We start from the raw sequence: 17993 nt of genomic DNA, 5'->3' as shown, positions 1-17993 counted from the left end.
AAGATCATCACACTATCCCATCAAATATTATAGAATTGGTTCAGCCTACTATTTTAAATAGAGCTCATAATTATAATCTATTGAAAAGAGTCCAAATTATTCTTCTCTGCTCTGAAGAATGATGCTTTAATCTAATATACATCTGTATAACAAAGAAAATAACAGAGTAAAAGAAAATACAGTTAATAAGTCAATCTACTATTTTTCAAACAGGATTTTCTCTGATACTAATGCATACAGGAATAGGTTTCTTGTTATCAGACCCTGGACTGATTAGGATTCTGGATTTTTTCATATTCGTCAGCATAGTGTTGATACTGATCAGTGAGGAGAGGCTGATTAGCTTCATCCATTTTGTTTCTGGCACGAATCAGACAAGAAGCACCCACAAAAACAACTGCCACCAGTAATAAAGCAGCAATTACTGCTATGGTAACAATCTCAGATATACTGAAATCCCGACCTATTTGAAAAAGAAAATGAGAGTTAAAAATATATTATTAAAATATTTGTCACTAAAACATGGACAACTTGAATAAGGTATTGTTGTAATCACTTTAACAGAAATCTTCAAATTTAATTTCAATGGACCACATTGCTTAATCCAGCATTTGTAATCTGGAAGGCACTTTCTAACTTCTTTAGTAGTCTACAGTTATTTTCATTTATTTAGTTATTTTCATTTAGTAATCTACAGTTATTTTCATTGGACAGTTATTTTCATTTCCATTTTTAAGTTGAAGAAATGATGCTTGTTGAGATTTAAAATTGAATAGGAAAGTTTTGAATTTCAAAATCTCAGAAAGAAAAGCTTAAGAATATCTTGATCCCTCTTCATTTATAAATATAAGCTGACAACTCATTCTTCCCACTTAATGGAAATGAGATCTCTGACAATCAAACCTCTTTAAACATCAGCTTCTTTAATTGTGAAGCAAGAATTGTAATACTTACCTCAAAGACTTGTGAAGATTAAATGAGACAGAGTGCTGAATAATCAGCTCAATAGCACATCAGAGTGAGTTCTCAATAAATGTTAAATTCCATCTCTTTATCCCCAGACAAAAGTCCAAATGAAAGTTTCATATCCAATGAAAAGGTTTGCTTCAGAATATTGTGATTATTTTACTTTAGAGACAACAAGCTTGCTTTTGGAAAATACCACATTAAAAATACATTTTTAACACTCACTTGGCCATTGAACTTCATAAGCATATCCCAGGTTGTCTGGAGCAGTAACAAACATCTCTGTGTTGGTAACTGGAGGCCAGAATGGCACCATATTGTACTGTCTGTTATGTCCAATAGGAGCATTTTCCAATGGGAATGTGGATATATCTAATATATTCCAAAGACAACTGGTTAATAAATATGAAGTTAATATTAATGTGATTGTTATATTTTTAGGTGTTCAATATTAACAGAGAATGTAAAAAATGTTTTTCATATTTCACAATGAATTAAGACATAAAATTTCACTATAGTAGAACAGAAAACTACATAAAACGGTTCACATGCTTTGAATGCACATAAACATATCATTTAATACACATGTAAAATCTTTATGAACAGAGGAATTTTAGTATCATATTATCTATGATGATTATAGTTATTTTATTTTTAAAATTATGGCAGATAATTTAAAATGCATAAAACATTTTTCAAAGTCAAAGAAAAGATACATCTATGACTTACTGTAGTGTCATCTGTATTTCAAATTTGAGAGATGATGTATTTATTGGAGATTGTCCTTAACAACAAATTTGTTTGATATTTTTCATTTCTTTATGTTTTCTTTTAGAGAAATCCATATTAATTCAGGTTTTTATTGTTATCAAAAAATAATTAAAAATTTTCATTAAGTTCCTGCAATCTAATTTGCTTCATTCCCTCTCTCTTGTTTCTAAGTATAAGGTATTTATATATGAGGCATTTATATCATTAACATTATCATTCATTAGTGAACACATATCATTCATTAGTGAATTTCTTTCTTTAGGGATAAAAGAAATAATCGGTTCTTTGGGGCAAAAGGTTGTTCTTTGTTTTGTTGTTCTTTGTTTTTCTCTATTTATATGGGATTATAATTAAATACCAAATGGAATGTCACTAAGTGGGCTTGTGCAGGACACTAATGAGAATATATTTTTAAGGGCTAGAATATTTGAGATGGCCAGTTGGATTTTATATTTTCTATTTGCAAGATGTGTATTACCTCAACAGTTACTGTGATCCTATAAATCACATTGTTTGAAGAACAATGATCACTGACTTGGCAAGTGGTGTTTACATTTTGGTAACTTTATATTCACTGTGTTAAAGCTAATTGAATATTTATTTGATAAAACGTGCTGAGTGCCTACTGGTGACAGGCACTGGCATAGACACTGGCATTTTAGCAATGAAAAGGTAACATTCCTGCCCTCAAGGAGCTCATAATCCAGTACATTTTTAGTAGTTATTTGTTAAAGTTACACATTCAGGTTAATAATTCAGATAATTTTTTTTTTCTGGTACTGGGGATTGAGCCCAGAGATGTTTTACACTGAGCTCCATCCCTAGCCCTTATTGTTCTTATTTTTATAATTTTGAGACAGGGTCTCACTAAATTGCTTAGGGCCTTTCTAAGTTGGTGAGGCTGGCCTTGAACTTGTGATTTTCCTGTCTCAGCCTCCTGAACCTTTGGGATTACAGGCGTGTGCCACCACACCTGGTAATAATTCGGGTGAATTTTCAAACTTCTCATTTCATCTTTCTTGTGAATCCTGACTTGACCAATCTCAACCTAATTCAGTTCCACCTGTGTGATGAAGTGAAATCCATTGGAGGAATAATAGTAAAAAGAACAGTAGCAGCAACTGGATTGCCATGTAAGTTCTCTATGTGAAAATCTTTCCAATGCTCCCCATCTCTCTTAAACTGAAGGATCTTGAGTTTCTGCAGTGTGTTCCCTCTGACCTTAGTATCTCTTATCATTCTCTAACTACTTCCTCCTCTGCTCCAACCACATTGGGCTCCTTTCTGCTTTTTTGTTTGGATCAATCTTCCTCCTTGTATCTACATAGTACTCCCTATCTTGTGTTTTGATTTTGTCTATGTAGACTTTTACAGTCAAATACACTATCTGTTTTACAATCTAACATAACATAGTATATTTACACTTATTTATGGTCATTTCTACCACCAGGCAGGTCTGAGTTTTGTATCCTACTTCTGGAACCTAGAATACTTCCCAGGAAATAGTAGGTGCTCCCATATAATGTTTGTGAAGGATTCATATGGATGTGTGTGATTACTTCATTTCTCTCATGGCTCAAGAGGTGAAGTAGTAATTGTTCTGGGAAATGTATTAACTGCCTTCTGAGAAATGCACTAAACTTTTGGGCTACTATGTTTAAATATTAACTCATAATTGTCAGTTGGGAAAAAAGAGAATTGAATTATATGTTATACAGACCTACAATTTAGTAAATAGAAATTAATGCTATTGTAATTAGAGTTGGATGGTCTGTGTAGGACTATCTCATGTCTATTAAGCAAATTCCGTAATGGGTATTATAATGTGAATGACTGTAATTTCCTTTGACTATAAAATATAATTGTTATCCCATTCTGATGTTAGTAATTAATTCTATAATCCTAAGAATTTGAAATAACCTTCAATATATTTATAGAGATCTTTGATACATATAAAAAGTAATTTCATTCTCTGCTCCTAGATTTATTTTCATGAAGAGCTCTTATTTATGGAAAATTTTAGAAATTCTTCTAATATTTTTATTTTTCTTTCTCCATATGATAGTTGTTTTGACATTGCTTTACAAATTACCCTTTAATTTTTTGGCCACATTTTCTCAGGTATATTCTGTAGACAAATTTTCTATTTTTTTTATTTATAATACTTTTCTTTCCACTACTTACCAGGTAACTGAGAAACTTTATGCTAGGTATAGCTCAAACAAAGGGAGCATCAGGAAAATAAAATAAAGCTTTTTTTTTTTCTGGTTCATCAATGACTTTTGGATCTAGAGAACTTTAACCAATTGCTATGAATGTGAGGTAATTATTTTTCAATCAAGATATGAAAAGCAAAAGAACAATTTTCATCACTGAAAGAAAACTCCACTTAAAGAGACCTGCCAGATTACCTAAAATTCTCCATTTTCTTTGAAAAGTTTACTAACATACATGGCATTGTGGATGGCTAGATAAGCATAATTTATATACTGCTGGTTAGTTTTTAGAAGTATATGTTTAACAAAACTTGGGTTTGTTAATTCCTTACCTTGTTAATTCCAGTTTACTTGTTACTATAACAAAATAATACAGTTAAATATACACAAAGTGATAATTATTATTGAAAAAAGTGACATTTCTTCTATAAGAGACAAGTTGAGCACTTTGGAAAGTTTTGTTAAAAGTGAATGACTAAATAGATTAGGGAGTGGGCAAGATAATCATAAGGGGTGAGGGAATCATGGAAACCCAGAATGCTGTACTCAGTTTGCATCACAAAAGTCTTATTGTCTTTTTTTTTTTTTACTTTTTAGAAGCTGATACTGCAAATATTAGACACTTTGTTGTGATTACAGTTTTTTTATATAAATACTCATGAAATATGAAGTAGAACCCCAATCAATGAATTCATAATTCATTGACAACTGAACAATATTTATGTGTTAAGTTGCTTGTTTGTTAAAATTTTTCCAATGCAATAGACTGTTAACCAACTCATCAATTAGTGGTACTGAGCAGGTTGGAATAGAGACTTTTACTATACACACAAACACATGCACACACATAAAATTAAGAACAGACAAATCAATGGTTAATTAACCTCAGATACCTTGTTTATGTGCATGATGAACTAAAAGCACAGAAGCCAAAATGTAGATCACTTTCAAAATATTAACTATTTGAAGTATTTTCATCTTTCAAAAAGTAATACAAGACTCTCAGCTGAGTAGGGATGCAGAAAAAGAGGTCTTTCTAATAATATTTAAACAATGCATTGACTGAAATGAACTTTTTAAAAGAGATTTTCCATGGTATAGTATAAAAATCAACATTAACTTTTTAATTTAATAAAATTTCAATTTTATGTAAGGGCATAAAATAAACAAAACTCAGAACTGTGGATTAAATCAGGTGTGGAATATTTAGTTTGGGGGGGGCACCAAAAAGGAGCTCTGTTAGGTTTTCCCATTTATGTTAAAAAGCAATGAGAATATTGGTTGGAAGATATGGGAAGAAAAAGTTGGGAGACCTGATAATCATTTTTTCATAGCAAAAATGAGAAGGCATTATTTGGTTAGTCCCAATGAATAAATGTCATCTTAAAGTATCTATCCTGAGAGGCTCCTGCACTTTCAGAGTGGCTTTGAATATCTGGCAATCGCTAGAGAGTGCAGCTATTTTATCCTTATTTTGAAGGGTATTTTATGTGTGTCGAGTGCTAGCTTAAACTGATAACCGTGCCATCAGAGCAATCCCCTTCTTGGAGCCTGAGAAAAGCATATGAAAGTGTCTCACCAGCATTATATCTCCTCAGCCATTCATCAAAGACAGCATCAGTGAAAGTATGCAGAAGGACAAAAATGGGGTCATTTGGAGACAAATGGGTTTGTCCTCCTGTCCCATTCAGGAATAGATGGGCCAAATTGTGAAGACTCCGAACAGCAGGGTCATACTTCCCTGTTGGATCACTGTAACCTAGATTTAAAAGTAAGTATGAGAACAGTAGAAAATGCTGCAGATATTTCACTTTTCAAATCAACAGCAGTGATCATGTAGAGAAACAGTTATCCAATGTTTTTCAGGCCAAATTTTGCATTAATATAATAGCATGACTTCTCAGTTCCAATGGCTGATGACATTTGCTTGTTATATCCAGAACTAGGTTAGTTTTAAACTAGTGGCATGACATTCTAAAGGTAACCTCTAGGTTAAAAATAATGACCTGCCAAGCATGTCAGTCAAAATTTACACAACATTCTATCTTGACAAGGCAGACATTGTTCTACATGAAAATAAAGATAGTAGAGATCTCCAGGTGTCACTAAAAATTGCTGACACAATTGGAAGAACACCACTTTGTTTGTCCTGAAACTTAAAATGCCAGATGTTAGTTTTGTCTCCAACCTCAACTCTTTTTCAATGACTGTCAGCATGTTTATTTTTAGAAAATTATTTTTTTTTTGTAGGGAATTTAACATGTCTCGGCACTTTCCTACCATTTCTGTACTAGTTTTAAACATCTGGAAAATCTACTGTCAAAACATTTATAGGATTTTTGATAAATATTTCACTATATTAAGGAGAAAATGAAGATAGATGCCAAGAAGATTGCAAATATAAGTGAAGAGTTATATGTGTTTGAGTGGCTTGAAGAATGCTGTATAGGTAAAGCCATTCATTCATTTATTCATCTTTCATGCATTTATTCCTTTATATTTTGATAACAGGAAATATTTAAAGATTGTTTATAATGTACATAAAATGTATGAATTTTCATATGTTCTGCTGCCAGGAAATCAGTATAATTTATCTTCTATTAGGCATTAATAAAACAATCTGTATATTCTCTTAGAAATCAGTCTACTTAGTTTATAAATTCTAGTTTAGTCAATATATAGTAATTATCTAGGGAATCATCTCCAAATGATTGCATTTATGTAGTTATTAAATTTAAAACACACTTAAAGGTAGATAAGAATGACATATGCTTTTGATAATAAAAGGGGAGAGATTTAATTATCATGTTTATCTATCAAGTATCTCAGATCACAGGAGAGAGACCTGTGCTCATTTTCTGAGTGGCAGGGTAGGTAGCAGAGCACATCCTCTAATGTGTGCAATGCTGTCTTTAAGGAAAATTTGAACAATAAGAAGTTTATATTAAAGTTACATGTAATTATATTCCTTTAAAAATTTAAATATATATCAAGTATGATGTAGAGTATCAAAATTTATTATTTCAAGACATTGGACTTAGAAAGTTTGGATTTGAATCTGTGTTCTGTTACTAAGTAGCTAATTATCTCAGGAAAATCCTTTCACTTCTTTCGATTTCAGTTTTCTCAGCTTTGAGATACTTGAAAAATGTTGGTGAGCAAGAAAGCTCAAATTAAAAGTCAGAAGAAGATAAATCAATTTTTTAGTAAGTGTTTTTAAAAAGTTACAGGATGATAAAACCTATATATAACAAGCCTAAATGGGGTTTTAGAGAATGTCAACTAATTGTTTGAAATTACTTTAAATTGTTATTTTGACTTATTAAAGAACATTTTTTTTTTTTAAATGTCAATTCTTGAATATTATTTGCCAGGGCTAGACTTGGATATAGTCGCACATAATGGCCAGGTTGCTGCCAGAAATTTGACTTTAAGGGTTTTTTTGGTGTTTAAGAGTGGAAAATAATTTTCAGTGTCTTCCTCTGTAATTATTACATGGAGTTTCATAGTCTGACACTTCAAGAAGCTTCTTTTTTTGAGCATAAAATTGTGAGTAAATGATACCAGTACTCATTTCATAGGAACTCACAGGACCTATATGCCATTCAAAGCCTTTTCAGAGAGACCTGATTTTGAACCCGGCAGCTTCCTCTCCAAAGCACCGATTTAGTTTACTTGCCTTCCACTGTGTTCCGGAAACTGTTTGTAGAATTGGAATAAAAAGGAGGTGTGTCAAATACACCAACTTCCAAGCACTCAGCGACATCCTGTGGTGCGGGAAGACGCTGCACCATGGGTCGGCCCACATTTCCAGCTGGATTTCTCCTGATTGGCCCACCCTCCGTGCCTGGGGAAAAAAGAGGGCAAACATTTATAGGATGCCCAGAGGTCTTGTCCTTACTCTCTAAAAGTTCTGTTGTTATTGTTTGCTCATTTGTTTGTACTAGGAATTGTATCCAGCTCAACTACTGAGCTACATCTGGGTCCTTTTATTTTTTTGTGACAGGATAAAGCTGGCCTTGAACTTGTGTTCCTCCTGTCTCAGCCTCTGGAGTAGTTGAGATTGCAGGTATGTGCCACCACCCCAGCTCTAAAACTTTATGCACAGCATGAACACTGAAAAATAGGTTTTCCTTGGTAGGAAACAAATTTTATTTTTTTTTTCATGAGAATATAACAAAGTGAGAATTCCATAAAAAATTGGATTTTGCTGAAATTATCTCCCAAACCTAGATTCGGCAATAAATTCTCTCTCTCTCTCTCTCTCTCTCTCTCTCTCTCTCTCTCTCTCTCTCTCTCACACACACACACACACACACACACACACACACACACAATTTCACACCAAAATGCCATTTGTTTCAAGTCTTCAGAGGCCTAAGGGGGCCTCTGTAAAGTAGTGTGCATTTCAATAAGTACACATTCTTCAGCTTTTTCTTCAATTAATGTGATAAATAATTCAAGTTTCTGAAGAGTAGGAACAAATAGGTAAACAAAGAGCTGTGTTACTAGGGATAGATAATATGATAGGAACTTTGAAGGGAGTGAAGAAGAGAGGAAGGATGATGGAGGGAGAAAGAGAATGAGAGAGAGAGAGAGAGAGAGAGAGAGAGAGAGAGAGAGAGAGAGAGAGAGAGAGAGAGAGAGAGAGAGAGAGAGAGAGAAATTCTTTCCAGTCAGATGGCTCCAAAACGATTTCATAAACAAGCGATTTATAAAGAACTCTGAAGGGTTGAAAAGAATTTCCATAGAACTAGGAGGAATTTTACTAAGTAAATCATTTTAGGCAGATGAAATAATGAGGGGTCAAGCTGCTCTCTTCTATTTATACAGAAACCTTCTCAGAAGAACTCTTCTGTCCTTGCTCAGCAGTGTGCTCCTTGGTCTTCACAGTGCCTGGCATTTACAGCAATTGTTGGGTGTGTGTTGCTGATTGGGAAGGCTCTTGATGGATGTAAAAAATGCTTGTTTGGAGAAGAGCCTTCCAGGAATATGTGGCAATAGAGGAGTGTAGTGGACTGTGGGGAACAAAGGGAAGCTAGACCAGAGCCTTATTGTGAAGACATCAAGTAGCAGGAACAGAAAGTTATATTTAATTCATTAGGAAGAAATTAGACTGGTGGGAGGAGAGGAGATTGACTAGGAGCATTTTGCATCATTCTGTCCCACTGGTCTCCAGAGAGAAAAATATATGCCCTAAAGGAACAAAAAAATATAATTGGACTGGGAGAGAGAGTATTGCAACTTCAACTCACATTCCACTTACTTTGTTCATAAAACTTCCTATATTGCATAGTAATTAACATAATTATTACTACCTGATGAATTAGCATAATGAACTTTATATAATATATAAATAAAAAATACACCTATACTGAGATTGGAAAGTATATGTGCATTTTTATTGGGGTTACATCATCACCCAAATTTTTCCGAAATGACTAGTTAAACTATCAATGTGAGCTGATATTTTGAGGATTACTGTTTAGGGAGTTATCAATAAATCCCCCTTCCCAAAATTGTATGGATTAACTTGAATTTCTAAGTACTATATCCTAATTTTCCCTTGTGGAATTTCATAGTAAAGAATTTCGAGAGTAAAGAAAATATTTAAGGCTATTTATTTAACTGTCTCCAGTTATTTTTAAATTTTTTTAAACATGAACAAATATTCACATCCAGCGTGTCAGAGTTCTATGGAATTTAACAAGAATGAATAGAAAATTCTGAGTATTTGAAGGAAAAAATAGATTTGAGCAATGTGGCATAAAAAGAACTACTTTTCATTTGATTAATCAAAGATGATATTTTAGTAGCTCGAAGAATGTTACATGTCAATAAATCACTTTTTCAATCAACCAAGTGGAGTGCAAGAAGAATATAAACAATGAGATAGCTGAGGAAATATTGATCTGATATAATATGTATGGGTTTCCTACAAAGATGATCAATGAAACCACAAGAATAAATAGGATTTTCCAAGAGGAAAAGTAGAGAGAAGAAATAATTGCTGTGAGGATTAAAGATACTAAAGCACACACACTATGAGATATATAATGTATTCAATAAAAGTTTAGTTTCCCCTTTTCTTTTCCTTAGCTAATAAATAAAATATTTGGTTTTTATATATTGAACTGAGACCAGGGTAATTTTAAAGTTTGTTTCACTGCAAATAATTGTTAATTTGTCATAAAACTATGTCTTTGAATTTTGAGACTTGTTCTATTGATAGAAAACCTGTGATGAAAATAAAACATCTTCACTTTATTGAATTGTCCTTTTTTTGGGCACCCAATCGTAAATATGATTAGAAAATGCCTGGAAAACTCTGAAGTCCAAATATAACAGCTTTGGTATGCGCTTCCAGTTAATTTCTCTGCCACAGGTAGAATAACTCAGCCTGACAAAAAATACAAATTTATTTGAATTTTTAAATTTCCATAGAGGAAAATTATATTATATAATTATATATAGTTATATATAATTTTATCATATAATTATATTATATAGTATCACATATTTTTATTTCTATAAACAGCTAAATACTCTTTCAATGGTGAAAATTATACACCTATTTCCTTCTGTTCTATTTAAGGTTACTTTCTCTGTCTCTTCCTCATTATTTTTTGTCTGTTTTGTTTTGTTGGAGTATTTTTGTTTTGTTTTTCAGTGCTGGGAATCAAACTGTTGCTGTAGAGGATTTTTTTTTCAGTGCCTTGCACATTATTAGAATATTCTCTTTTTAAACTTATAAAAATAATTTAACACTTAATGAAGGAAAATATGTGTAGAAAAATGTTCTGAGTATAAATACCCATGCTTCTAGTTTTTATATGGAAGAGCAAATGTTCAAAATAGCCCAAAATGCCTGAAGAAGAAAAATAAGTTGGGGTAGGAGACTTAGATATTTAAGACCTAATGTTAACAGTACAGAGATAAGTAATATCATCCAAGGAAACTCAAGAACAGATTCACAAATTACAGAAACTTATCCTGTGAAAGGAACATCAGTTTCCTGGAGAAAGGATGCTGGGGAAACTGGTCAAGAATTCTCTCAGGTTAACCTCAGGAGGGACGCAATGTGGCTCACTGGTGGGCAGCACCTATATGGTACCTTTCTTTTCTGAAAAATGTCCCCTTTATCACCTTTGGCTTTTAACTCTATTGAATAACCACAAATATTTTTGTGTTTTCTCCTCCTTTTCTCCCTCCCTCCCTTTCTTCTTTTTTCTCCTCTCAAAGCATTTCCAAATCTTTTTTGCATACTTCAGATTTTCTTCAGAAATATTTCTGTGAAATTTCAACCCAAGACACATGACTACTAAGCAGAACTGGATATACTAAGAATATTAATTTATACAACTGGCCATTGCTAAAAATAAGGAAGTTAGCAATATCCTGACTGAATTAATCAAGAAAAATGATGTGAAGATAAATATCTGTTTCCTGGGATCACCTTGGAGGTGGCCTTGAATATCCCAGGTGCTCAGGTGAGGATCTGTACATGGATCCTCTATGGGGATAGTACCTTTAATTCTGAAGTCCTTAATGGAATGAAGGATCTTCCAGACAGCATGTTTACAGCATATTTAATATCTTTATCTAACAAGGAGTTCTGATTACTAGTTGTCACTGGAACTTACTGTTACAGAGTGTCCCCAGGGTGTCATAATCTTCCAAGGATTCACAGACCACTCGCCATTGAGAAAAGACCGAGTTGGGGCTTACAAGAGTGGAATCGAAGTTGCTTCTTGATCCCATCAAGTCATCAGTGCAGATATCACAGATATTCTTCCCAGTTGCAAAATTCCAGTAGGGAAGGGAGAAAGAAGGCTCCTGCAACATTTCCTAGGTCACAGAAACTCTGTTAGTGTTCTCTGGCTCAGTTGCACTCTTCCTCTTTGCTTGTTTTACTCTCTATTTCTATTAACTCTCTTTAGCCACTAAGGAACCAGTTAGTGTGTCATTGGTGACAGAAAGTCCCAGACAAGTTAAATACCTTAGTTAACAAGGCTTGCAATTCACTCAAAGAATCCACATAGGCATGAAAGAGAATAAAATTCAAATCATCATGCAGAAATTTTTGTAAATAATTTGGAAGAAAAACTTCTTTCTTTTTTTTTGGACAGGTATTCATATTTCTATTGATTATTCCGAAATTTATCCATAATAGCATCCACTACTTGACATTTACATCTTCTTCCATCTTCCTGTCTTTAATTTAAACATCATTAAATTGTAGTCTAGTTCCAGATTTTACCTTGAAATGTGTTTTGTGGAATCCCTATTTTTGTTTTGTTTCTATTTTTAATTGAATTTGAATGACTATAGAAAATTAGATTCTGGCTTTATAACAGGCCAAGATCTCTTTCACATTTACCTTATCTACATGGGCCCTAAGGATGTTTTGTTTTGATGTTTTGAGACACCCACTGCAGAATCTAAACTACCAAGACTGAGGCTTCTGCCTAAGAGACTCATGAACAAAGGAATGCTAAATAGAAGTAGAATAAATCTTTGTGCCTATTGTTCTTTTGACCAAAGATCTAATAATCATTTATAGCTTATCTTATATTTAAAAAAATGCGTGGGGGTGCTGGCTCACACCTGTAATCCCAGCAACTCCAGAGGATGAGGCAGGAGGATCCTGAGTTCAAAGCCAGCCTCAGTAAAAGTTTCACTAAGCAAGTCAGCGAGACCCTGTCTCTAAGTAAAATGCAAAATAGTCTGGGGATGTGGCTCAGTGGTCAAGTGACTCTGAGTTCAATCCCTAGTATCCCCCCACCCCCCAAAAAATGCTGAGTTAATTTACTTATTTATCATCTCTTTTGACCTTTGAGGAGTTCTGTACAGAGGATGAAATTTAAGTGCAGAATTGCCATTATTTTCTCTTACTTCCCAAGAACTCAGTACTTTATGTCTTTACATTTTAAATTCCTTTCTAGGAAAACTTTTCTTATGCTTTGTTGTTTTAGAATGCCGGAAGCTTTTCTAGGCTCCAAGTTATTGATCTCCAAGGGTCTGTAGTCCTCGTTTAGAAGCCATCATTGCATTTTGCCAAAATTACTGACAGCTTCTAAGGGATCATTAAGAATCAGACTGTGGTTCAGCAACTGACATTTGGGAGCCAGAGAACATTCCTGTGGCATTTCAACTGTATAATACGCTTAAATTGTAATTCGTTGGATGCCTAATGCTGCTGGGTTTTAAAAATGCAAATCAACATGGTTGAAGTTTACCTAGGCAAAATTGAAGCTTTTAGATAGTTTCTAACTGCCCTTTCATTTTGGTGTGCCCATGGGAATTGAAAGCATGAAAATCCGGAGTCAATTACAAATGACAGATTTATCTACTCATAATCTACTAACTGTCTAACTTGTAATCAGAGCTATAAAGTATGATGTTTGGAGTACCAGATGAATTCATTTAATCACTCTCAAACTGTGTAAGGATAGACCACTTTAAAACAAATATATTTTTTATGTTAGAGGGTTAATTATCTCTCTTCTAACCATTTTTTCCCCCTGAAATAATGCTGGCACAAGCATTCTGCAAAAACAACATTTCTATTTTCGTATCATTTTAGGTTGATTTTTGGATTTTTACTTTGGGGGAGAAATTCATTACTATTATTTTATATAGGAAACAGGTGTAGCATATGGATTTCCTAGCTGAGATCTAATCATTTAAATTTTTAGTTTAAAATTACAATACTTTTCTCAAGAAACAGAGCAGTTGGAAAAAAGAAGGACAATAAATCATTTATGTTACCAGATTCTTTAGTGTGTTTTGAGTGCATTTGCTTAAAACAAAATAAGCATGAGATAACTATGCCTGACTTGAGGTCTATTTTATGCCAAAACCAAAACCCCCAGAGGTCTTATAATTAAAAATAATGCTTGATTGATATGGGTTTTTTTTGGGGGGGGTAGAAATTGTATATATTTAAGGTGTACTACATGATGTTTTTAAATATTTTTATACACAAACACATACATATAGGTGTGGGTATATATATATGTATATATATAATGATTATTACATTCAAGGAAATTAATATATCCATTGATATGATGTTTTGAAATAGGCTTCTGGTGTAAGCCCGAAAGTCGTAGTTGGGAAAATATATATATTAATGAAATTATATATATATATATATATATATATATATATATATATATGAAAATAAAACAATCTAAATGGAAACTTTTTCCATTATTTAAACTCTACATCATATTGGAAAAAGTCAGCAACTGGTATGATGAAGTACATATTCAGGACTCAGGAAGTGAGGAGAAAAAGTATATATACACTCACTTCACCCAGATCAAGAGAGGCATTTACTTACATTTGGTAGAGAAGACGTGCCAAATGGGACTTTTTTGTTTCATATTTCACTAGAGATATTTTCTCAATTATGGAGTTGTAGAATATCTCCATATCTTTCATCCACACCTAAAGATGTCTTAATTGGCTTTGTTACTTGACAAAAGACCAAATTTAGTTAATATGAATTCAGTAGGGGAGAAACAACTCAATGTTACAGGCAGATTAATAACATAAAATTACTCTATCATTATGTATTATGGTGTTTTGGAAAATCATTGAATTAAAATGACTTCTAAACAGGGCATTTCATCTGTAAAGAACCTGAAAATTAAATGGCCGTATGCATACCTGCATGTCTCTCTCCAGCTGCAGTAGGTGGTACCTGTGCCAGGTAAGAAAAGCTGGTCCTTCATGAGAGAAATCCACCCCACCAAAGCTCTCCTGCCCTGCCCCCAAGAAAGTCTTTTTGACTGAATAATAGTGTGTCCAAACAAAGTAGTTATAAATGGAAATGTTCTCAAATTGTGGTGTGTTGCCATCTGGTCCCAGTATTTCTTCTGATCTCCTGGTAGCAATGACGAATTGAGGGTGAGTTGTGCGCTTTGCCATATCCAGGGCCTGGACAAAGTGGTTCTTTTCTTCTGCACTTAACTCGAGAAGATTTCTCCTGACTTGAGGGATAAAAGATTGAGATATGAAAGCATTTGCCTTGAGGGAATGGGTAGAGAAGCAGCATAATCATGCTGTAACACACTGTGTCCCACTCACCCAATGATGGTTGTATGTGCAATATCTATGTTAAAATCTGTTTTCAGTTATTTTACAAGTTGAGCATCCCTTATCTGAAATTATTAGAACCAGACATGTTTTCAACTTTGGATTTTGAAATATTTGGGTTTGGGATATATGTCCAAAAGACAGAATCAATTTCTTTAATGTATATCTTATAACCTGAAGGTATTTTTGACAATAGTGTTTTTTGAAGGAGGTGTTACCAGGGAATTGAACTCAGTGACATTCGACTACTGAGCCATATCCCCATCCCTATTTTGTATTTTATTTAGAGACAGGACCTCACTAAGTTTCTTAGTGCCTCACTTTTGCTGAGGCTGGCTTTGAACTCCCAATCCTCCTGCTTCAGACTCCTGAGCCCCTGGTATTACAGGCATGCACTACCGTGCCTGACTTGACAATAGTTTTAATATTTTTATTGCATAAAACAAAGTTTCATGGCATGTAATTTTCTACTTGTGGCATTATGTCAGGGATCAAATAACTTTGGATTTTAGAGCACTTCAGCTTTGTGATTTTGGATAATGGATGTTCAACCTGTGTATTTAAAAAAATACCCTAACTAAAACTCCTTCCAGCCTGTTTTGTTCCTTTTTATTTTCCTTCTCTTCCTGCTCTCTTTTCTTTTTTTTTTCTCTCCAATTTACTCTAGGTTTTCTATTAGCTTTCTCTAACTTTCCTTGTAGTTTCTATGATTCTGTTATCCTGACATACTTATTTTGGCCCAGTGTTAGCTTTTTTTCTTGGAATTTTCTTCTTTTTATCGTCATAAGTCTTGCAAAAACAAGGTAGATAGTATTGTCCAGTGGTTAAGACCCGTGAATTAACCTGTGGTCATATTTTTGTGAGCTCATTTTTTTCTTATGTAAAATGTGGATAAAAATAATACCTGCTTTACAGAATTGTTCAGATCAAAGAGCACATGCATAAAAACAATTAAACCAAGTCTAGCTCATGATAAAGACTCAATAAGTATTCTGCTAAACCTTGGTCCCATGTCTAACACAATGAAAACAATGAAGTACTCTGGCTGTTCCTATTTAATGCTTTGTTATATGATGCTCTTTAGGCTGCCCGCCCAGCTTCTCATCTAAAATGCCTGGATTTGATCATTACGGTGGGAAATTTCTTTGTAAGCCAGCAGGGGTAGTTGAAGAAGCTGAAATATTAGAGCTAGATAAAGCTCAGTGTGAATTCCAGATTTACCAAGTGACAGACCTTTCTGAATCTCATATGTAACAATTAATACAAGTACCTTGATTCTAGCACAGTTTCTAGCAGATGGAGGTTGCTCAACAAATGGAAAGAAAATATTATTTGTCAAAAGGTCTGAGCTTCAATTCCAAACCTTTAAATTGAACAAGCTTCTTAATTTTTCTAAGCCTTAGTTTGTTCAATTGGGAAAAAAGCAAGGTGGAGTTATGATTTTCAGGTATTCCTCTAGCTCCAATAATTTTAGAATCTAGAAAGAACCTTGAGTCTCACTCAAGACTGCATCACAATTCCTATCCCCACTTACCTGTGAGAATCCTCTGATTGCAGGCTGCTCCTCTCCACCCAGGACGGCAACTCCCACAATTATGTCCTGAGAAATTGCCATTGCACTGGCATGTCCTATTGAAGAACCTCAGGGGCCAGCCCTCCCGATCATCTCTGCCATCGTGGGGGTACTGGGGGCTGTGGGGTCTCGAGTCTGCAGTCACTGCCTCACACCTGCCCCTCCCTGATGAGGAGCCACAGGGGTCAGTCCCAGGCCCAGATAAAGGGGACAGGTCTGGGCAACACACACCACTTCTCAAAGCCTCAGCAGTAGCACATTCTCGTGGGAACTGAGCCCAGGCCTGTTGAAAAATCAGCAAGGGGAACATCAATCCCAGGCAGAGGAGGTTAGAAGCTTTCATTCTGCTGGAAGCCAAAGTGCAGGACATAGATCTGGTTTGCTGTCCTTAGCATAGAGGAAATGGAGGCGCGTAGATAAAAATCCAACTGAATAAAAGAAAACAAAATGGAATTATGTAAGTATTTCAAAGTACTTTTAAAAAGGGTGTGAACCCTTTCCAACCTACCTTATACATACCTTTATACATGCAAATATAACCTACCTGTATACATTTATAGATAAATGACATTTCAAACACATAGTAAAATTAGGTATTTACCTTTGAAAAATTTATGACTTAACAACTATATCCACTATCCTAGTAATTGAACTTTCTTCATTCTACATTTCTATTTACATAAAAATTACTTATCCCGAATATATCTTATCAAAAGCATCAATTAGCAGGTCACCACATTTCACCAGTGATCTGAAGGGAGAATTGGGAGATTTCCAGCAAGTTAATTTCTACAGTTTAAAGTCCCTCACCCTAGTGGAGTATTGATTAAAATGCACCCAATCTCCATAGAGCATCTCTCCAGTACCTTAAATTCCGGAGACGCTTCTCTGCCAAACTTCCCTAGGAGTTGAGTAGGTTTTATTTGCTTGTCCTCTGATGTCAGAGCTGTTAATTATATGTGGGTTTCTGCCCTGAAAACTAATCCCAGACCTGCTCTCCCAAACTGGGAGGGGCTGGTCCTCTTCTCCACCCTTCACTAATCCCTTCTCACATCACTGGATTTTTCTGCCCTTTAACTACTTGATCAGCACATGATTCCCTTCCCACTGATTTCCTTGTGATGCTTAAAGTTTTAAGAAAAGGTCAGAAGCAGTAATTTGGAAGATAAATCAGAGAAACTACAGACCTTTTGTTTTCATTGTAGAGATTTTTTAAATTTATTTTTTATTTTTATTTTTTATTTTTTTGCTTTGAATGCTATACCTTTAGAGGATGAAACAAGAGTAATTACTTTTTCTTAGTAATACAAAGGTTGGGTTCCTAATTGTACCCGATGGTACCTTTTGATTGTCTTGAAAAC

General features: G+C 34.2%; 1 protein-coding gene across 1 annotated transcript; it reads right to left on the bottom strand.

Moving 5' to 3' along the window:
• Positions 1 to 257: 257 nt before the first annotated feature.
• Positions 258 to 16975, bottom strand: Tyrp1 (tyrosinase related protein 1). Its single transcript, XM_026381789.2, has 7 exons — positions 16594 to 16975; positions 14631 to 14953; positions 11597 to 11801; positions 7633 to 7800; positions 5533 to 5712; positions 1192 to 1338; positions 258 to 463 (listed from the first exon to the last, which is right to left on the bottom strand). Exons 1-7 carry the CDS (start codon positions 16973 to 16975, stop codon positions 258 to 260), a joined length of 1611 nt encoding a protein of 536 aa, XP_026237574.2.
• Positions 16976 to 17993: the final 1018 nt, after the last annotated feature.

The sequence above is a fragment of the Urocitellus parryii genome, chromosome 4 (assembly GCF_045843805.1).
Source record: "Urocitellus parryii isolate mUroPar1 chromosome 4, mUroPar1.hap1, whole genome shotgun sequence".
NCBI lineage: Eukaryota > Metazoa > Chordata > Mammalia > Rodentia > Sciuridae > Urocitellus > Urocitellus parryii.
Note: the sequence above shows the minus strand (reverse complement) of the source record. Positions and strands in the feature narration are given on the sequence as shown.